Consider the following 23,556-nt stretch of genomic DNA (forward strand, 5'->3'; position numbering starts at 1 on the left):
TGCTAAAATTGTTGCTAATAGTGGGTATCTCCCATCTGTATTCTCCCAAATTCCAACTCTTCTTATCCTGTCAATAGCATTTGAAATGAATATTGAACATAGATGCCTGTCCCATTGTCCTTTAAATCAACAACTGAATTCTTCCCTTTTAAAGCAGCAAGTTTAAAAAAAAAACTGGCTCTTTTTAAGGATGCAATATTGCATATTAAAATTTAACTTCTCATGCTTCATGATGTGAAAAGCAATATATCTGTGCTGTCTTGGCAAGATCCCTACAATGCAGGGATCTGAATTCAGGATTCAAGCTCAGTCCCGTCCTCATGAAACAGCAGGATCTAAAAGCTGAAAGCAGCGTGGACAACTCATCCGAGAGGGGAATGGCATATCTCATTTTCAAATGACCTCTGAGACCTTTGGGTGTATGTCAATAGAATAAAGAAAGAGCAAGATCTAGTCTTCGGCTAGATGGAGAAAGTTACCCCAATGCAAATTTGAGGGTAGATGTAAATGAAGCAAAAGAAAAATAACAAGACTTCAGGAGAATCTTAAACAACCTGGAGGAAGGCGAATTGGACTTCATCAGTAAGAAGGTGGGGATGATTGAGAAAGCCAGTCCAACTTCAATGAAGAAAAATGTCTGTTTAGATGCAAGGAAGACATGTATAAACCACGTATATCCTGAGTTCATACCAAGTTCCTCAAAGTCCAGCACATGCTGTGAATATGCAGTATGCTGAATTGTCAAGTGGCTACATTATATTAGTCAAGTACAATTCTCCCAGCATTAAAGTGTAAAAAAATCTTTTGATGATGCATGTATATCACTGGCGTAATTCTGAACCTCAAATTTATCTTCAGTATTTCCTGTTACATAAGTAACTGTATGAAATCTTAGGGGGGGGAATCAAAAGTAGCATTAATTATGAATAAATAAATAAAATCAGACTTACAAGTTGCCTACAGTCAATGCTCCTGTGCCACTCACTCCAGCACTGGCTCCTGGGATATGCAAGGACTTGGGTGCAGTAAAATTGATGAGTCACCATCTCCCTAATATTGTTCTTTCCTGTTAAAGTTTAATTTAAATGTTCCCAATGAAATGATCTGAATGTGCATAATTGTGTGTATCTGAGAGAGTTCTGTTGTAAATGTATTCATCCCTATTTGGCAAAGTTGTATCTTTTCTAAGAAAAAGCTTAACATAAAATCACTGGGGTGACTATCACTTCTCTTTCTGCACAATGAGAGATGGTGACAGTTCAGTGAACTAGTTCATTAGCACATTATAGTGTCCAGCTGTTTTCCACCTGTCTGAGGCATTAGGAGACCTAGTTTTCTGTTTGCTTTTCGTGAGTCCAGTAACTTAGCAAAAACATACAATTAAGAGAATTGCCAAATGGAATAGTTCAAAAAGATTAGCAAACTGTGATAATGCAGCCTCCAAAGAATTCAATCCTTTCTGGTTGCAGAGTTTAGATCTTACTACTCTGCATGAGGAGCCTTGGCCCAGATATCAGCTGCTGGCATCAGTGTACCCTGTGAATAACCCAGATTCGTCATGGATGCTGCAGGTCTACATCAAGCCAGCCCTTGGTGTTAGTGTTGCAGACTTGTAATATGACTAGGAATGGATTGGTGGATGCTGAAAACCTTTCCCTCCTAATTAGGGAAAGGTTTGTTGCCACAAAGATTACATCTTGGCAAGTAGCAAACTGACATAAGCCCTGTGCTTGTTGAAGTTGGCTATGCACTTGTTTAGTTGAGGTTACTTTTTGTTACTAAAAAGATGGTTTTGTGGTTGGCACACACCCTTTCTCCCCTCCCCCAATTAAAAACAAAATGTTTATCCAGATAGTTCTGATTGTGGAACCATCCAAAGGAAATGGAAATGGCTGATATGCTATACACCTTGACTTCCCTGCTTTTCCCTTTTTCTAGACATTATCTTCAGTTTCCTTGCTGATGTTTCTTTCTGCTTTTCTCCACTACTTACACACTTTTTATTTGCATTTTTTTTAACCACATTACTTTTTCCATTCAATGGAATTTTTTTCTGTCCAGTTTCAAGACAGACAGAGCATCTGATCTGTTTTGCACAAAAATAATACTCCACCTCAGACAGGAAAAGCCTGGTTTGGATGAATAAAACTGGCTATTTTATGTATGTTAACCAGTTTACAGTGAGTTTCATTTTAACTTTGTGTCACTTAAGGTCTCTTTCATTTTTTTGATCTCTGGGCAAACTCATTTCTGTACATCTTGAGCTAAGAACTGCAGTTTTTATTTGGAAATCAGATTTATAATATGGTTAAGATCTCTGGTGAAAAGTGAAACCTTTATTTTTAGAACTGAAATGTTTCTTGAGGATAAACAGTAAGAAAATGGAAATATTGTTTGTACTCAAATACATATGACTAGAGAGATGTGCTATACCCTAGCCAAATGGGTCTACTTACATATAAGCATACTGAATTTTCTAAAAACCAGGTTGCTGTTCTTCAGACAGTACATTTTTCAATGCTTGCCTAGTCAGTATCCAGTCTGAATCACCCTTATAAAGGGATGTTGGTAGGAGCTGAGTTTAATGTAATGTTAGGAATTTATTTAAGGTGTGGAGAGGAGGTGTGGTCACAGATTTAACCCAGAAAATATTGTTTACCTATAGGCAATATTAAGATCTGTATTCTTCCCGTTGGAGACGCATTTTAAAACACTTGTGTCACTCCTTGCTGAGCCCTCCCTGAGGAGTTGGTTATGACTGGGAGGTTGATTAGGGCACCCTAAATTGAAGAGTCTGAGTGCAAGAAATCCTCATGCCTCCTGAGATTATTGCAAAATTATTAAAATATCTGGTAATGTTTCTGTGTTAGAATACATTGGTACTTGAATGTTTAGTTGTGTTTTAACACCTGCTAATTAACACAATTGTAAATTCTAGCTCAGGTAGGACCCAAACATTTTTTCTAGTGCAGCCTTGGGTAAAACATGACTTGGAAGGAACATCTGTTTAATGTTTACACACAAATTTACAATCATTAGTTCTGAATTTGAATCATTCCCACACTGTCAAACATCACATAGGGCAAGAACAAGGCTCCACCATCCTTGTCTATCCTCAGTTGATTTTCGCCTATCCTCTGTGTTAAGTCCCAGAAATTAGCCCTCTCTAATTACTGTTTGATGGAGGGATTCTTTCATTTCGCCCAATTTATGTGTTTCTCCAGCCGCACAGTGGCACTCCTGCCAGACTATCTGGCTTCATTCTTAACACACATCCCACATATTTCTGTCTTCTTTTCCGGTTAACTTTGGAGGTAAGAAGTTACTGAATTCCCTGAAAAATCTTGGCATTTATCGTCAATTAATTCCATTTAATACCTGGTATTTTCCTGAGACGTTTGCCTCTGAAGGCATTTAGACATCTTTCTATACCTTTGGTGGGATTTCCAGCTTTCACATATATATGTTAAGGTGGAAATAACATTTGAGTTGAAGGTTTGTAATTTGGTCTTTAAATTGTAGATTTTCAGTGTGAATCGACATCTGCTAATTAACGTGTTAAAACATCATTAAAAAGTCAAATGTAGGCACAGCTTATGTATGCAGATGCTACTTGCACCTTCTTTCCCTCCCTTTCTCTCCCTTATATGCAGTATACTGTACACATGTATTTACATGCCTGTTTGCAGACTGTTGGCTCTAATCTCAGTTGTGATGTCCAGTACATTTCTATTCATCATGTTGTACTGTTTTTCTGTCTTTCCTCTTCTTCCTCCCTTTTGCCCCCACCCCAAAAAATAAACCAAAACAAAAAACTCTTAGGTAGAGGAGTTGATGATGGCTATGGAGAAAGTGAAGCAAGAACTGGAGTCCATGAAAGCAAAGCTGTCCTCTACCCAGCAGTCTTTAGCTGAGAAGGAGACCCATTTAACCAACCTACGAGCAGAGAGGAGGAAACATTTGGAGGAGGTTCTGGAGATGAAGTGAGTATTTATTTCCATTCCTTATGCCTGCACTGTATTGACATCCCCTCACTTCTCCTTTTACCTCTGCTTTTGGTGATCTAAAGACAGTTACTAAATTGCACTTCTCTACAGAGAATTACAGTTATCTGTGTTCTCACTCAAAGCTTCAAAGGAACCATCTGACCAGAAGCTGTGTACATGACTAGGACTAGATTTTCTACTGGAACGAAATACATATTTTTCCTCCCTTGTCATCCACTTTCTTCCTATACATTGGTGATATTATTTTCATTAGTTCCCAAAGGCCCTAAATCAGAATCATGGCCCCATTGTCTTGTGTGCTATATGAATTCTCAATAAGACATGGGCTCTACTTTGAAGAGCATACAATGTAACTTAAGGCAAAGCATCAGTAAGTGTAGCAATCAATAGAAGGGAAGGAAAGACAAGGATAAAAGTAAGTACCAAGGTAACAGTAATCTCCTGAATCAAAGCACAGCTGCTGTATTGCCAGATGAAGATTTTTCAAGATCATGTGACTGGTTCATTGGCACTGCTGAAACCTAACTGAAGTTGAGTTTGAACTTGTGTATGTTTTTCACTGCCACCCCTCACACAAGGAGTCTTTAGTATGGCCAAGCATTGAAGTGTTGGGGAAAGGTGTGGGATTAGATTTCTAAGACTTAAATACTTCCTAAATTCTGACCTCCCTTACAGATAAATGGTTATCTTTAGTTTAGGGAGGCATGAATCCATTTAGCGCAATGACGGATAGCACTGCCGGCAGTTCATTAAAAACACTTTCAATTGTTTAGCCAGCCCTGAAGAGAAGGAATATTTTTGTTGGCAGGACTTGCAGTGGTTCCTCCACTGTGGTTTTTTGAGCCATTATTTATTTAGTTAACTTTTCTGTGTTAACCTCTTTCCTTTTTGAAAAAAGAAAAGAAATGATAGAAAAACAGCTCTTACAAAATGGAAAGAGAGGTGGCTCGAGTCTTGAAGCTCTAACTTAAGAGCCCACACTCTTCAATATGGCTTCTGTGGCGATGCAGGACTCACCCCTGCGGCATCTCCTGCTGGTCGTCTCGGGAATTAGCTCTTTTCCAGCTTGTGCGCCCTCTGCAGGCCGGTGTCCCGCTTGTCGCTGGCCCCCCGTGTCCCTCCCTGGACCCGGTGCCCCTTGTCTTTGGGGTGCTGCCCCCTAGCAATACCCCTCAGTCTCAGGGTCTCCTCACCCAGGGAACCCCCAACCCTCTATCCCCGCCTTGCCTCAGTCGTGGCTACTGCCAGTCACCAACTAGCCCCCGTTCCCTGGGGCAGACTGCAGTATAAGCCACTCATCACTGGCAAGGAGGGTTTGGACCTGCTGCCTCTGCCTGCCCTCAGCAACCTCCAGTACCCATTGGCCTTGAACTAGGCCAGCAGCCTGGGAGGTTCCAGACCAGAGCTCCCCAGCCCTGCTCCACCTTAGGTACCCAGGTACACTCCCCAGCACCCAGGCCCTTCTTCCTCTAAAGGCAGAGGGAGTCTGCCAGTTCCTGGCTCAAAGCCTTTTTATAGGGGCTGGCTGTGGTCTGTTTGGGGCGTGGCTCCCAGCTCTGCCTACTTCCCCAATCAGCCTGGGAGCTGCTTGCCCCAGCCACAGCCCTCTGCTGGGCTGTTCTAAGCCCCTCAGGACAGGAGCGGGTGACCACCCCACTACAGCTTCATATTCAGCTACCTAATACAGTCTGACCTAGATCTGGCACTGGGACACTGCAAGACTGCAGTGCTTAAAAAACATACTTTTTAGTTTTAATAAAACATTTATTGACTTATAAATTTCACTGCCTTGAGAGTTGATGTATTGGGGGATGGGAGGAATAGCTCTTAAGTTGATGTGGGAATCCAAAGTAACTTGAGATACATCCCATATCCAATCTTCTAGCAACACTCTCTCCTGCCAAATTGCTGCGCCAAACCTTCTCATTAAAATATATACAATATTCAGTATATCCTGAAATGTACTTGGAATTGGGTAGCTGTAGTACCTTTAACATACCACTCACTTCTTTTAAATGATGACCTATCTTAACTAGTTAGTTATTGTTGGAAAGTTATTGCATAGAGTGAAAGTGAGTCTCAGGAACCAAATAAACTGGTAGATCCATTGTGACCTAAGAAGGGAGGAGAGCGGGAGAGAGAAAATTAATGCTGTCAACACATGGACAGAGACGGAAAAAGCATTAAATTTGTACATTGAAGTAGTTGAACATGTTGTAGACTTCTTTAGTCTTCCTTAAAGTTCTGTAAAGCTGACAAAGGCATCTAAACCTCAGTACGTTAGAATGCACCCTTACCATAAGCCTCTTTACTATGGACAAGTCTCTACTATTGTCTCCCAATCCGTAAAATACCTTACATTTATAAGAAAGAACTGCAGTGTACCCTTTCCTGTTCAACCTTCACAATCTACTGCTTTTGAAGAGAAAGAGAGTTACTGCTGAAAACTGAGACTGGAAAACTTAAAAATACTTCTCAGATAAACTAGAGAGTGTACTGCAGTTTGTAACTCACCTCTTTTGGCTTGAGTGGTTGAAGCAAGGCCACCTTTATTTTTAATTTTTAATTGCCATATTTTCTGAAGGGTTTTCTTGTTTGATATTGTAGTGAATGTGCTACAGAAGTTTTGGAGTGTTTGTTATATCCCCTCAAGTCAGAGGTTCAACTCAACCGTAAAAATGTGCTCAGGACTAGACTGATGCATGAAATGTGAGACCAGGATCAGTTATTTTTAAATAGCTTTTGAAAAGGACTCTCTTCTGCTGTTTTCAAGCTGTGCCAAGAGTATTCTTAAATGTAATACTTCAGTATAGAATCTGTACTTCCTCAACTCAAAAGTACCTTTTCTTGAGTAAATATACTATAATCCACCTGGTTTTGGTATTCTTAAGCACAAGCTATAGTTGTTTGCTGATTGTACAATAATTCATTAAGGGATCTAAGCATGGATTTGAGTGTGTGCACCTCATATAGATGACTTAAATGCTAACTTCAGGTTATAGCAACAATCTTCAAAGTAGAAAAGATAAGTATGCTAGACAGTCTGTTACAGAGATAATACGCATTTACAAAATTGTTACTCAGAGTAGAATTTGTGTTTATTCAATGGACTATATAGTTTTGAGTGAGTCTTTCTATACTAGTGAGGGAATAATACGCTTATTAAAATACACCTCTACCACAATGTGAACTGCTGCAAAGGCGGAAATCCAGTCCCTAGAGAAAATGATTCTCTCCTATACCCTTATTCATCTGACTCTGGGATTTACATTTTGTTGTAACTCATTATAGAGGAAGCTGGTAGGGATTCCTATATTTAGGTTGCCTAACATTTTCCATTATAAAAGATACTAGTGACCTTTTTGAGAAACTCTGACCCCTCCAGTGTTTGCAGCAGGTCTTTAAAAATTGGCAGGGAGAAAGCCTTTGAGCCAGTGAAATGCCTATTTTTTGTCCTATTCAATTCTTTTTAGTCTTGGGTTATAAATTGTTGAAAATCACCATTTCCCTTCTGTTCCGTGCATTGTCATCAATATTTTGGCAACATGCAAAAATAACTGAACACAAACAGTCTAATCTAAGGCTGGACCCATGCCACTGCCAAAGCAGCAGCACTGAGAACTCTGGTAACAGACTGCCATACTGCTGATGGAACAGCTTTGGGACGTAGAGGGGGAAAGAAATCAGACTAGGCTCCCCTAGATTCAGCAAAAGGTCCCAGTAGCCTCTCCTGCCCCATTCTCTGGGGGATTATATTGGGCAGGAGTTTCCCTCCACACACATGTATCCCTACTGGAGGAAAGAGAGCCAAGGCAAGAGTTCCCCTCCTGCTGCCCTCCCAGATTCAGAACATGGCCTCAGCAGCCCATCTCCCACCCCATCCCACAAGATAACAACTTTCTCCTGTAGGCCATTAATGTATATAGTCCTGTAACTCAAGTGATGCAGAACTCTGTGATACAATGCCAAAGTTTCTTAGTTCAAGCCCTGATGATGATGGATAATGGGGCAGTTATTACAGTTGTACGTAAAGAACTTGTTTTTACTTTTTTCTTTAAAAAGAAAAAAAAAACCACACAGCTAATAACAACCTATGACATTATATACAAAATCTCTTCTGAAAGAACATCATTTAGATTATAAAATCAAACACTTAAAGGTTAGGAAATGCCATTATTTAGGTTGCTCATGCAACCTTAGTTCAACCCCCTTGTGTGTATGCATTATGATAGTATCTTTAATTACACAAATGCATACTATTTTTTCCACAGGATACCTGCCTCATTCAGTATATAGAATGGACAGTAGTCTGAGAATGAGTCAGGCTTGTGTAGCAGCAAATTAGGTTTTTTTTCTGCCTCATTTGTTCTACAAGTTGGAATGTGTACAGAGAATGAGGCAAAGGGCTGCTAGAAGAGATAGGTTGCCAACGCAGGTGAATGCATACGGGAGGACTCTGTTCTAGCCCTGCCGCAGAATTCCTGTGTGGTGCTATGCAAGTCACTTAAACCAAAAATGTTGGCAGATGGCCACTAATTGTATGTGCTCATTTTCTAAGTGCCCAATTTCAGACACCTGGGACCTGATTTGTAGAAGAGCTGAGCACTCACAATTGACACAAAAGTCAATGGGAACTGTGTGTGCTCAGTATTTCTGGCGGTAAGGCAGTGTTGTCTGGAGGTATGAGCATAGGGTTGGGAGTCAAGAAGGTCCTGAGTTCTAATTCTGGCTCTCTTACTGATTCATTGTGTAGCATCAGGCAAGTCTCTTGTCTCAGTTTCCCAATTTGTAAAATTATGATGATGATTTCTTATCTCATCATGGAAATAAATTCATTAATATTTATGAGGCACTCACACACTATAGGTGGTAAATGCTCTAGAAAAGAAATGAATAATTCTGTGTTCACTGCAGAGTTTCGGTTGCATGGAGTAAATAAAGGTAGGTGCTACACAGAGTAATGAGCCTCAAAGAAATATTGAACAGCAGCCTCATTACCCAAGCACTGTCCAGTCTGTCCACTGAATAAGGCAGGGGTCCTATGGAAAAATATGATATAGTTCTGTAATTAAAGATTGTATCATAATTAAGGATATGATTCTGTCACGGAGGTCACAGATTCCATGATTTTCCAGGATCACCGTGACTTCTGGGGCAGGGGTGAAGCAGCCGTCAGAGCAGCGGCCCCCAGAACAGCTGACTGGCGGCCAGACCGAGGGCCATGGAGTAGTGGCCTCCGGAACAGCTGGCCAGCGGTCATTCCTGGGGCCACCAGAACAGGGCTCCTGCAACAGCTGGCCAGCTGCCAGCCCTGGGGCCGCTAGAATGGGGGCAGAACAGCCAGAGCAGCAGTCCCCAGCCAGTTGGAGCAGCAGCTGGGGTTGGGTCAGCCCCTCTGGGCCTGGAGCATCCCCGGTCAGCCTGTGCCACAGGAGCAATGGCAGGGCTGGAGCAGCTGCAAGCCTTGGCACTTGGCTCCTCCCCCAGTCACAGGGTATTTTTAGTAGGTGTCAGGGACAGGTCATGGGCTTCCATGAATTTTTGTTTATTCCCACGACCTGTCCCTGACTTTTACTAAAAATACCCATGACAGAATCTTAGGCATATGCATTATGATTAAGGTTAAGGGAGCAGAATTAAGGTTGTATAGGAAGCCTAAATTCTAGCATTTCTTAACTTTCAAGTGGTTGACTGCAACTTAAATGTTATTCTTCGAGTGCTCGCACATGTCCATTCCACTGTAGGTGTGTATGTGCCCCAAGCAGAGTCTCTGGAAATTTTCCCCTCAGTGGTACCTATCGCGTCAACTCTGGCACCCCGTGGTGCTGCATGCTCATAGCACCGGAATAAAGGGCCCAGCTGACCCCGCATCACCTCAGGTCCTTCTTACCATCCGTGATGGTCGCTGGAACTGCTGTCCTTGCTGCGGCAAACTGTTCTCAGGGGTTTCATTGTTCTTCATTTCTTCATATTGTATATAGTTGCAGTGTAAATAGTTATTTGTTTAGTTAGGTAAGTTTAGTTGGCACTTCTCTGTCAGTTAGTGGAGTTTTGTCCATTCCCAGTGCCTTGGTCACCGAGCTTCAAGCCCTGTGCCTCCTGCAACAAAGCTCTGCCTTTGAGCGACCTGCACTCTCGTTGCCTAAAGTGCTTGGGGGATGCTCACATAGGGAATCGCTGTCAGATCTGCCACAAGTTTAAGAGGACCAGGAGGCAAGGTTAAAGTTCCTATTGATGGAAACGGCATTCAGACTCAGCACAGATTACCTCAGGGTTGTTGCGGAGCACTTCTCTCTCCGTGCAGGAGTCCCAGCACCATTCACCATCCCCGGTGCCAAGAAAGAAGCATAAGAAGCAGATGGCCGAGAGGGGACGTTCCCCTACTCTAAAGAAGGCCAGGCATGAAGAGCAGAGCGGAATGCTACTTAAGTCAAGCCACTTTTCTGCCTTGGCATCACAGGCAGCCCCATTGACCCTGGTCTGTTCACATTGAGTCTGGTCCCGGATGAGCCATCAGCACCAGAGGGACAGCTCAGCACCAGCGCTATCATGGTGCCGTCCACTCCAGAGGTGTTTGCCGTGGCCAGAGACTTGCTGGCATTCTCGGTACTCCTTTCACCGGCAGTACAAGAGTTGGCATCCTTAGTGCCAGTGGGCAGGACAGAGCACGTCACCCCTATCTGCCATCCAGTTCTGTGCCCCACAGTACTGCCCAAAAGGAAACGGTCCTTGGTGGCCCTGGTGCAAGCTTACCCACCCTGGCACCAATAGAAACTGCACCTCCATGGTCCCCAAAGGAGGACTCATCATCTAAGTCGGAGATTGGGTTGTACTCCTCTTGTCCAAGGAGTTGCCTTTGTTATCCCTCCAGTCAGCTCTACTCCTCCATGGACCCAGGCACAGGAGTGCCATCAAGTGCTTGGCTCAGTGGTCACTGACCTATGCCAATCCTTTTGGAACATGTGGGGATTCCCCCCAGGCCAGGACCCCACTCAACACACAGATAGTCGGTGGCCTCTGAGAAAAAGGCACCTCCATCCCATTGTTATCGACCTTCATGATCCAGATCTGCGGGATCCTGTCCACACAGAAGATAAAGGAGGAGGGCCACCTGCTGGTGCAGGCTGCCTCCTCCCCAGACAAGGTGGTGTGGTAGGCATGTCACTCTCTCAAGACGACTTCAAGGCCCACCACGTGCTGCTAAAGATGTTGATCTTGAACTTAAGCTTGCAAGGTAAGGTAGTAAAAGAATCCTTCCATAGCCTGGTCGACATCCTAGTCACTGCAGGCCCATCAAAAGTGGCCCTACCTCTCAATGAAGCCGTTATGGATCGTGTGAAAGTCCTGTGGCAAACTCCCACCTCCCTTCCCCACCACCTCAAAAAGAGCCAAACAATAGTACTTTGTGCCCACCCAGAGTCATGAGTTCCTATACTCTCATCCCCACTGGGGTCCCTGGTGGTCTCTGTGGCCAGTGAAAAGGAGAGGCAGGGCCTACAAGGGGCGACACCTAAAGCAAAAGACTAAAAAAAAACTGGATCTTTTTGGTAGAAAGGTTTATTCTACTGGTGGACTACAGCTCAGGATCGCCAACCAGCAGGTGTTGCTGGGCAGATGACTTCAGTGTGTGGAACTCCATGTTGAAGTTCAAAGACTCATTCCCCCAAGAGTCCAGGCAAAAGTTCTCCTCGCTGGTGAAGAAGGGAAAGGTAATAGCCAGAGCCTCCTTGTAGGCAGCCCTGAATGTGATGGACTCAGCACCCAGGTCCGTGGCCTCCACTGTTGCCACTCCTAGGAGCTCATGGCTACAGTCCTCTGGTCTACCAACAGAGGTCCAGCAATCCCTTCAGGACCTCCCTTTCAAAGGGGCTTTGCTCTTTTTGGAGCAGATGGATGCGAAACTCCATGTGCTGAAGGTCTTCAGAGTTATCTTTAAGTCCCTGGGACTATGTACCCCAGCAACTTTGAGAAAGCATGACAGGCCTCAGCAGCACTCCCAGTTCTCTGCCCCATTATCCTGTCAGGACTTGCAGAGGAGACGGAGCAGGTTTTTTTAAATGCAGATATCCACTCCCATCTGCCTGTGTGCAAGAATCTGCTCTGCCCAGACACCCAGGGGGCTTGAAACAGACTTTTTGATGGCACACCTGAGGCCGTTATACCAGTTCCTGTGCCAGACCCCGGGTCCCCTTTATTTTCGGACCATCTGTCCCACTTAGCACAGCGTGTTCTCATTTCACCACAGACTGTTGGGTATGGAACTCCATAGAAATGGGTTATACACTCCAATTTATTTCTACCCACCCTCCCTCCCATCCCTCTTAAGGGACCCCTTTCATGAGCATCTTCTAGTCCAGGAGGTACAAGATCTCCTCCAAGTAGGAGCTATGGAAGAGGTTCCACAGAATTTAAAAGGGAAGGAGTTTTACTACCGTTGTTTCCTAATTCTGAAAGCCACGGGCAGTCTCAGACCTATTCTAGACCTGTGCTGACTCAAGAAACTGAAGTTCCACATGATCCACTGACTTCCATTATCCCCTCCCTGGATGCCGGGGACCGGTACACCACCCTCAATATAAAGGACACCAATCGTCACATTTCCATCTTCTAAGGCCACAAAAGGTATCTGAGGTTTGTCGTGAACCAGGCCCACTACCAATTCGCAGTTCTCCCATTCAGTCAGTCGGCAGCCCCACAGGTGTTTACAAAGTCATGGCGATAGCGGCAGACCTTCCTGAGAAGATGGGTGGTGGTGCAAGTCTACCTGTACCTGGACAACTGGCTAGTTGACCGGTCCAAGGCTCAGGTAGAGTCCAGCATCCACCTCATACAGTTGACTTTCCAGGCCATGGGCCTGCTAATAAACGAGCAGAAGTCTGTCCTCACTCCGGTGCCGAGGATAGAGTTTATCAGAGCAGTTCTCAACTCCATCCAGGCCCAGGCCTTCCTCCCAGAAGTCCGGTATCACACTATCATGTCACTAATAACACATGTCAAGAACCACCCCATTACGACAGTGTATTTCTGTCTGAGACTTTTAGGTCACCTGGCCTCATGCACGCACGTGGTGCAGGATGCAAGGCTATCCCTCAGGCCCCTTCAGGCTTGGCTGGCCTCCATTTACTCGTCAAACTGCCAGCATCTAGACTCAGTTTATTCTAAGGATAAATTGAGGACTTCAGTCTTCAAATTGGTGTCTTCTGTTAGTAATGAAAACTAAATTAACTGATTTTTTTAATAAAGTTTTTTGTTTTAGTTTTTTTTGGGTGAGGTATGGATTTGGTTGTTTTTTTAATGCATGCATTATGAATGGAGTGTGTTGGACTTGATTTTGGATTCTTTAGCATTTGTTCATTTAAGCAAACTCCACTTTAATATTTGAATGAGTCTTTCTTGTTTTGAGTTCTTTCTATTAAGTTCCCATAGCATCTAAAGAATTATCTCTGGGTTATTTAAAGATTTTTAAATTAGTGCTGTTACCTTGCTGATCTGATGAGAATTGATCTCTGTCATTTTTACATCTGATCCCATGAGAATTAATCTCAGGCATTTTCTTGTTGGTTTCCATTTGGTGAGCGCGCGTGTGTGTGTGTGTACGCGGGTATATAAGCTAGGAAGCTGATCAATAAATGTATTTGTGAACTTATATACATTATATATAATAAAATGATGTAATATACACACATACTACTGGGTTATACATCTGATTACAAGATGTTTAGACACTTTGACCAAGGCTTGTTAGCTGCTCAAAAGCTGCCACTCTGCTTTAAGATTCTTCGAAATTAAAGATGCCAGTTTTATTGGTAACGGTCACTGTGAAAAGTATTCATTGTACTTTTCACTTATATGAACTTTATTCCTCCAGAGCAATAGAGAAAATGGATTCTTTATTGCAGGAGAGGCTTGCAAGCGGTCTACATATGTCAACAATTGTGGGTGTAGAATGCAGTCACTTCACATTGTCTTCCTATTCTATATAGCAATATTGTTTTAACATGACATCTACAATGTGTAACTTCCAGTGCCAAGCAAAAACCCTCCATCCCACTGTATACTGGGATATATGTTAGATGGGCCACTTGGCACTTAATGCCCTGACAAGTCTTTACAAAACAATGGTAGCCATCACTTCACCTGTAATTATTTTGTTTAATTTTAAATAAGCCAGAATCCTACAGGGGGCAGTGTGCGTCTTTGGAAACTACTGTTTGGGACAGACTTGAATAACCACATATGCCTGCGTCTATTTCCCTCATAGTCTTAGGGCTTGTCTACACTTGAAATGCTACAGCAGCACCTACCTACACCAACAGGAGGGGTTCTCTGATCAGAGTAGGTAATCCACCTCCCTAAGAAGTGGTAGCTTAGCTCAACAGAGGAATTCTTCCATTGACCTGGCATTGTCTACACTGAGGCTTAGGTCAGCTTAACTACATCACACAGGGATGTGGATTTTTCACACTCCGAGCAACGTAGCTGGGTTGACATAACTTTTTAATGTAGACCAGGCCCTAGTTTTCTGACTGAAAATGTCTCTTATGGAAGGGAGGGCACTTGGTGAAAATGACACATACAGGATATTGCTACTGCATTTTGTCTCCTTTAATTTTCTAGTATAAAATGTATACATTTTTTTTTCTTTGGAAGTAGTTATCCTATTAGATTTTGACACCTGAACAGTAAACATTTTAATTGCGAAGTCCTGAAATATGAAAAGTTGTCCCTTTCCAAATTGCAGAACACATGTATATTGAGTTCAGATCAATGGCAATATCATGATTGTGGAAATGCTGAGTCTCTCAGAATGAATTTCTCAGAATCATATGGAAAACAAAGAATGTGTGTAGTGTTCACCTACTGTGTCTCTGTGTATATATACTCTGTGTGTATGGATTTTGCATGTTTTCTGGCATTAGTGGTCTCTGGAGGTTACTTTTGCAACCCAGAAAAAAACAGTTTTGCACCCTAGTCTGAATGCTTCAGTTCTCATTACTGTTATAAAATGTGTTGTTAAAAAGTCTCATTTGAAAACCCTATATATATTTTTTCCTCGTGTTTTTTGTTTGGGGACTCTGACTTTGTTTACTTCAATTGTTTTTCTACACTGTTAGATTCAGCCTACAAGCACCCTCTAAAGATGCTCAGCACAAGGTCACCACTGTGGACAGTTTACCACTTTGTCTCCAGTGAAATAAATATTGGCATGTGGTGGAGAATGATTGTGCTGGTGATATCAACAGTAAAAGGTTTCTGGACCCTAGAACAGGTCAAATGATGATTAACCTGGTTGTGGACAATAGCACAAAACTCTCTTAATCGAATGATTTGGCATAAGCCAACTGTATTGTGAATTTTGGTCTCAAAAGTTCACAGTAAGGGTGATCTTTGAAGCAATTAAATGGTATCTGTAATGAATCGTGTAAGTATGGTACCACCTCACATGTGCCTAGATAGAAAGAGGGCTATTTGTCTTTACCACATTTATCTTTAACTGCCAGAAAGTTGTTCTTATCTTCTACAGATTGTTTGTTTGTTTTTATAGTTCGCCTTCCTTTAAAAGGTTTTTGTTCCAAGGCTTCTTCAGATACTAAAATCCTGGCACTGTGGCTCACAGTTCCATTCTGTCTCATGATAAACACCACCATATCTCATTATATCTTGAACTCCATGGTCCCTCAGAACAGCCTTATAGAGAGAATGCACTGTACTATCTAAATGAGCCATGACAGGCCTGGGAGCAAGACCAACTGCTGAAAAGTGCACCAGGTGGTGTTAAAGGGGTTTGTTCCACTCAGTAATTGCTCAGTCTGTTAATGTTGTAGGGAGGAGTTGGGAAAGGAGGTTCTTTCAGCCGTTAACTTCCTGAGAATTTAGTTACACTGTGCTCTTGTTTCCATGCTATTCCACTGGAGATTTTTTTCTTCTGGATCTGTTTTCCAGGGGATGAGTTCAGTGTGACTGATCCCTTCAGTAGCTCCTGGACCCAGGTTTCTAGAAAGACAATTCAATGCAACTTGACTGCTTTTAAGTCAGAATATGAAAAGAGAGTGCACAAACTCAGCCTTGAGAATAAAAACCTTGTTGTAATATTTTAATCTGGTTTTTATATTTATTTATTTGTTTGTTTGTTTGTTTTAAGTGAGGGAAGATGACCTGGTCAGAAAGCTTCTTCGCTAGAATAGATGTATGTATTTCAGTTAGGTCTAGCCTACCTTGTGGTCATTTTTCCTTTCATATTATTACAGAATGCTCATAGAAATTCTCTTGAAAATTCCCATCTGTTGAAAAACATTTATATATGCATACAAAGAGCTGGAATATTATTGTCCACTGTTCCTGGAGATTTACATAGTGCTACTGTGCATGAACGATTGTCCCTCTTTTCCTTCCCTATCCTGGGAATCCATGTGTGCAGATGAGCTTTAGGGTAGGTGCAGTACTGCATAACATCTGGAAGGTCATTAGTGCCCAATCTCTCTTACTGTTCAGAACAGAGTTGGTTTGGCAAATCTTCACTTTTGTCACAGAAAGAGAGGAATCATTTTTTCTGGAGGTGGTTAGTCAAATTGTTTTATGTTGGTTTATCAAAAGAATTAAAGAAAAGGCAGTGTTATTCTGACTGACATTGAATAACATAGATTGTTTGTGACACAGCCCTAAAGTAAGCCAATCTGCTCCTTTCTCCCTGTTTTTTCTGCATCGTCATCCTTTAGCACTAAACATTCCTATTATACTCTCACAGTCTCTGTAATCAGACACATTACGCAGTTCTGTTAGAAGTGAGGCATTTTTAATTATTTTCTTCACACACCTGTCCTTTTTGTTTTGTTTTTAAAACAGAAGTTATTTTTGGCTCTGTACTGGTACTGATAGTATGTTCCCTAAACTGGACATTTCAGTCACATCATTGACCCCATCGCTATCTATAATCCCATAATATTTTGGTGTTTCCAGGGGTCTTGCTGAACTAAACCAAATCAAGCACTTTTGATTTTCTGTTGAAGTCAAAAGAATCATAGGTTCCTCTCTGTGTTTTTTTTCCTTCTTGATAAACGTGCACTGTAAATATTGGTTTGTATAAATCAACTCTTAAGAGCACTGCATATTTCATTAAATACAGCCAAACTGTGGGTTAGTTAAAGTTCCAAGTGAAAATATTATGGTATCTCATTGCATATATTGTAGATTTAATGTAGTGTGAACAATAGTAGCTTTGAGCCATTGTAAATCCCATGCGGACATCATCAACATGGTTCAAAATACAAGGAGAGAAATCCCAAAGGTTGTATGTGCTCATATGGCTGCTGTGCATATGTAAGTCATTCTTTCTTTCATTATTTTTAAAATAGCAATGTGGTATTTTGAAAAAGAGAGGGATAAGGAAGAGCCTAACACCATATGAGTTTTGGAGCTGATCTGAAATTCCTTTTTCCATAGCCGTGGGGTCAGTTTGCAATAATAATAGAAATAACCTCTGAGCCAGGTGGTTTTCCCTTGAATCTTGGGGATGAGTTGCAGCAACTCGACAGTAGATGCAGTGGCTAAAGTATTGGGGAGATCTTCCAAACTGTCCTCACTTCCCATGACCTGTGCCCTCACTTTGCATGGGAATCTGGGGTATACCTCGCGGGGGGGGGGGGGGGGATTTTGCCAGCAGAAAAATCACTATTAGATAGATGTATTAAAACTAAAACAAACAAAAAACAACCTGCAGGTCCATGGAATTTTTGAGAAATCTCCTTTTTGAATTTTCTTTTTTTCCTGGTAGAGGTTACTTCAGGAGAGTGAGGCTTTTTGGGGCGGAGTATCTGTATGTGAGAGCATGTGCCAGAGTTCAGTCCATAAGAGCTGGTCAAACCAGCTTATTCAGGAACCATAAGAGAACACATGAGACACAGTACCAAAAATCATCCTTTCACACATAAGCTGATTGCGTGCAAGATTCAATACAAGCCTTCTCCTCCTTCTCCTCCTCCCCAATCCAATTTGTAACAGTACACTATTATGTGAATTATGAAGATGTGGAGATGTTATCTTTCATATTGGCCCACAAATAGAAGCAGGATGCTAGACTAGATTGACCAATGGTCTGAGATAGCATGACAATTCCTGTGTGCCTAAATCTGTTTTCCAAATGCCTTCTTCTGACATTCTACGTAGCTTATAGTTTTCTATAAACCAGTAGCTGATTTTCTACCTAGCATGTAATTTACAGATTTATCATAGAGGATCTGTGTCTAAAATTAATATTAAGATGTCTTTAATTTGGTCTCAGCAAAATCAGTAAAACCTTTTTGATCCACGTAATTCTTATGGGCACAGTTCTTTTTCTCTTGACACTGAGTTTTGCTTGCAGAGTTACTGAAACTTTGCGTTCGAGTATCAATCCACTTTGCATGTAGTTTATATAAGTATAAGTCCTTTTTATTGTGAAAGGTCCAAATTATTCAATCCACTGGTCTAGATACCCGCAGAACTTGCATATATGGAGGCAACCAATGCGCTTCTATCCCTCAATTGTTAACAGGTTTTAACATGCATGTAGTTTCTGTGATCTTGTAAAAATGAAGAGGCCCTCTTTTGTTATTTGCAGGAGGCCTTCTATGACCTTGGGCTAGTTATGGTCTCTACTAAGCAACATCAGAAAATTATGTAGTTATAATAATAATAATAATAATAATAATAATAATAATATGCACTTATAGAGTCCTTCATCTGAATATCTTAAAGTATTTTATAAAGGTGGGTAAATACTATTCTCATTCTACAAATGAGTAAGCCGAGACCAGAGAGGTAAAGTGACTTACCCACCCAGTTCCTCATCGCAGGTCAGTAATAGTTCAGGAATTGGACATCAGTTGCATTCCCCAATCAAACTATTGCATTGTTGTCGGCTTCTAACACTTGGAGTAATTTCTCCAAACGGACTTGGTAAATGTGCTCCAGAAGCATCTTGGAGGTTATAAGTTCTAGATCATTGGCTCCCAGGACTTGCCTTCCACCCCCCCAGTTTTTACTGCATTAAGACTGAGTTGTTTGGTTCTAACCATCTTTACTGTTTTCAGACCTTAAAATTAATGTCTAGAAAGCTAAGAACAGAGTCAAAAGAAGTGACTGATTTCTCAAAGAATCCAGAATTCACATTACAGTCTAAGAGGAACCGATGCATGTCCATGCTATGCAGTTATCTAAATTAACATGTTTACATTTTAATGTGCCCATCGTGTCTCGGTGCCATATATAATACACCACAAAATGCTTTTCAAAATCTTCTGGTCATTCCTAGTTTGAAAATCATTCTCTTTCTGTTCAGTCACCTATTCATTTATTCTCTCTGTGCAATCCTCTTTTTGTTTTCTTTGAAAATAGAACCCTATCTAGTCCAAAAGAACAAAGTATGTTAGACAGTGGAGCAAAGTGGGATATAGGCATTGTGGTTCAGCCCATGCAGTAAACTCTGAATTGTAACAAAGTGAGCCCAGCTACAGGTTAGATGTGTCATGAATTATGTTCTAATTGAATGGTATACATTACACTGCCGCTAGTGAACAATCACAGGAATAATTATATTATTGAAAAATATTTACTAATTTTTCTGAACTATATAATTTAGTATTTTTTGTCTGAAGGGAAAGGTCAGATGGCCTCTTTTCACTACATTTGCCACAGGATTTATTTTCTTTTTAACTGGAATGCACTTCCTGCTGGTTGTGACTGCTGCTCTGTAGTGCTTCATCAGAAGCCCTGTCTTCATTAGACCACAGAAAGAAACAGGGGCCTTGTAAGCTGAAGCATTTGTGCTCAAGAGTGTGATTATATATCTCATTCTGGTTTCCATCCTGCAGTTAGTGTTGCAAACTGCCCCTCATGCCCCACAGACTGATTAGCTTGACCTCTGGTCTCAACCAGCAGAGCTGCTTATGAAAATCAGCCAACATAGGAGGAAGAAGTGCTGGACTGACCCTGTGACCCTCTGGGGATGGCAGTCAGTTTGAATATGTATATTCTGCACAGAGAGAAGTTGGGTGATTGTTTTCAGAAGTGATTTGCAATTATCATTTATTGGTCCCACTCCTGTTCATCACATCTGTCATGAGGCACTTCTCTGCTGGCTTCTTTTTTATTTTTTTCCTTGAACTTTCTACCTGATCCACAGTTTGACTCAAACTCCAAGGCAAGTTTTATTTCTGCACCCTATGATGAGTGACCCATGTGCCTGTCCCTGGCTTATTATGTTTCTCAAACTTTATAGCATTGCTGCTGCTTTTGTCTTGACTCTTCAGCTTTTCATTTGATTTCCGTTTGAAGAGGGGATGTATTCTATCTCTTTCCATCCCTCCACAACAAAATCCCTCTCTGCTTTAGCACTCAAATATTTTTCATTTTAGGTTGGAATTCCATTTATTTATACAATACATATTTGTAATCCACATCCTTCTTTCACCCAAGAGGCAGTGCAGAATATGAATTTTGCCCAGCTTTGTAGGGTGTAGACTTTCAAATAGATATTTAAGAAAATAAAAACTGTTGTGCAGATAAGATACATATCTCTCTTTTTCACTCTCCTCCCACAAATAACATTCTCATACAGACTCTTCTAAATCTTAGTTTCCACCTCTAGTAAATGTCAGTATATACAATTCAAAATGCTCACATCCTCAGTTCTTTGCTCTAAAAAGAGAGCAGCAGTATGCATTGTTTCTTGCTAAGTTGGTCTTTCAGACTTGCCTTACCTTGGTGTTTGTGAGATTCACTGTCTTACTGAGGGCCTTGGCATAGAGATTGCAGAAAGAGATTAATTTAGCTAGTGGCATGTTAATTTAAAACAAAAACAAAACCAATTATTGTGCCTTGCCTTGATAAATGTGGAGCTGTTTTTGGACTACAGTTTCATAGCTGTTGTATCAAATGAGGCTTGAAACAAATTGGCAAACTAGAAGTGTCCAAAGTACAGTGGTGCAGTGTGCTTTCTGATTCCCAGCCCTCGAGATCCCAGCAAAGATTGCAAATTAAACAAACTCAAAATTAATCAGATCTACAATCAAATAAAATACAATCATTAAGGCTTTCGTAGACCACAAAGGAGCAATTGTGTAATTGTGAGAGAGGTGCTGGAGAGGGATTTTTTTTGTGCTCCAAAGGAAAATCAACAGCAAGGTGTCAAAGAGAAAAATGAAACCCTGCAGGTGAAGCTGTCTTTGGAGCCAAGAGAAACCAGCATTTTATGCAGAACTGCTAGTGAACTGTTGGAGAATGAAAAGGGTGTTTGGCATTGAGCTTTAGAATGTGTCAGCTTTTCACTTGGCCCAAATAGAAAGAGGCTTTGGACTGCAGATACTGTTAATCGAGTAGTTCTGTACTTGTGAACAACCACTTCAAGCAACCTCACACCAATGCTTCGCCCCAGTGGTCTCAACCGCCATAGTTTTCACCTCCTTTACAACTTGTAGTGTGGGAGTAGCACTTCCTTACTGTGGGAAATTGAGAAGTACAGTCAACAGTGCCTAGAAACAGCTTGGCTGACAGGAGAATTTTTTATATTCTCCTCCCTCTTGGGAGATATGGTGGAGAAAATGAATCTCTGGTGTATGCGGGTGCAACTCGATTGACTTAAGTGCAACTATTCCCATTTATACCAGGACTGGATTTTATCCAGTATTCCTTTGCAAACAGATGTATTCATTCATTATGCAACTCAGATAGACCTGAGAGAGAGAAGATCATCCTGTGTACTGAAGCAGAGCCAGCAGGCCTTTAATCAGAATTAACAAAGAGGTAGTTTTAGTGGTTCAAAATTTACTCATGGATTATGGTCCCCTTCTCATGCCCTGGGAATAGAGAGAGAAAGCTGAAGACTTAGCCCAGGTCTACACTAGCGGGGAGGTCAACCTAATATACGCAACTTCAGCTACGCAAATAGCGTAGCTGAAGTGGGCGTATCTTAGGTCATCTTACCTGGCCGTGAGGATGGTGGTGAGTCGACCGCTGCCGCTCCCCCGTTGACTTTGCTTCTGCCTCTCCCAAGCTGGAGTTCCGGGGAGCACAATCGGGGATCGATTTTATCGCGTCTACACTAGACGCGCTAAATCGACCCCCGATAGATCGATCACTACCCGCCAATTTGGCGGGTAGTGAAGACCTGCCCTTAGTTTCCATAGAGGGAAGACCATTATCCTTTTGTAGATCTCCTTTTCTGTGTTTGAATACTCATCTATGTACAGTGCACGTTTGAACATTTGTGTTTGTGTGAACCACCCTTTGTGGTCTACATGTGTTCTCTTTATTTTATAAATCAGTACAATTAACTCCCTGTAGTTTCTGGAAAGTTTCCATAAGAGGAAGGATTTCTAACTAAAGATGATATTTACAGGAATAACAATGTATTTAATAATTTTCAGATGATAATGTGCCACATGGAATGAAAGTGACCAGTGTTCTTTCAAAATTGCTCTACTCCCTGGTGTTCCTCATGCTTCATACAAATTTTCTTGTCAGGGGATGCCCAATTAGAAAAGATTGCTGTGAACATTAACTCCTACTGACTTGTAATCATAGATTTTTTTCAGTCAAGCTCCCAAGCACCTTGTGTATGTCAGTGACCTAGAAACTGTGTATGGTGAAGGACCAAAATTCATCTTCATTCAATGGTTATATCTAAAAATAAAGCCTACTTATATGTGACAAGATCAATATTTCTGGCCACTATTTCTAAACCTATCCTAACTAGTGAAAAAACATGTGTCCTGTTTTCTCGTCATTTCTTCATTCTCCCTTGACATTTTTCTTTTCCTTCTTACTGCTGTCTTTCTTCTTCTCCCAAACTTTCACTCTTTCTTCTCAAATCATATCCCCTCTTCTGCTTTCTTCTTCCACCAATCTGCTTATGCTGCTTGCCAATATCAGGAAGTCTTTCCAGTGACTTCAATGTGCTTTGAATCAGACCCTAAGCTTTTTGACTCCTCTTCTCCCAATGGGAAGGTTGATTCTAGCAGGTCCATGTGGATTAGTTTCTGTGTGTGTTATATTTGTGTTTAACTTGCATATAATACAGAATTGGTTAAAGTGACAGAACAGAGTGAAGCACTTTGAAAAATAGAAACACAATCTAAGCATTCTTCATGGAGCACGCACATGATAGAGGTAGGCTGGGGATAACTCATTCTGAATTTGTGTGTTTGCTCTTTCATCCATTGTTTTATTAAATGCCAGTTTTGCAAGACTAAAACGAAGTTGATTTATGATCCACTCTGTTTCTCCAAAGAATATTAGCTTGATTGTGTGCGAGATGAAGCTGTAAGTTGTCAGTTAACATATGAGAGCTAGATTTGGAAAATGGCTGTCCAGTGAATTACCAAAATACACATGTTGGAAGCTTAACAGCTTGGTGGCCCCTCTAATTTGTTTTTTCTCTCCTCTAAAGCTCATGCCAGCAGAAACACTTTACCTACTGTCTGCTTCTGAATAAAGTTCACTCTGATTGTATAAAATTGTCCAGCTAATTACACTCAGCAACAGGACTCTAAGATGAAATACTACTCTCCTTCTG

General features: G+C 41.5%; 1 protein-coding gene across 42 annotated transcripts in view; it reads left to right on the forward strand.

Annotated features, from left to right (window-relative positions):
- The window catches only part of ERC1 (ELKS/RAB6-interacting/CAST family member 1), a 525,728-nt gene that overhangs the window by 320,652 nt on the left and 181,520 nt on the right, over window positions 1-23,556 (forward strand). For all 42 annotated transcript variants that reach the window (XR_010598153.1, XR_010598155.1, XR_010598149.1 and 39 more), the window contains one exon: window positions 3,823-3,983. Coding sequence is in view for 35 of the 42 variants with exons in the window: in XM_065582406.1 (XP_065438478.1) it covers window positions 3,823-3,983 (161 nt within the window). In the remaining 7 variants the exon portion in view is untranslated. The remainder of the gene's footprint in view (window positions 1-3,822; window positions 3,984-23,556) is intronic.

Source organism: Chrysemys picta, chromosome 1 (genome assembly GCF_011386835.1).
Source record: "Chrysemys picta bellii isolate R12L10 chromosome 1, ASM1138683v2, whole genome shotgun sequence".
Taxonomy (NCBI): Eukaryota; Metazoa; Chordata; order Testudines; family Emydidae; genus Chrysemys; species Chrysemys picta.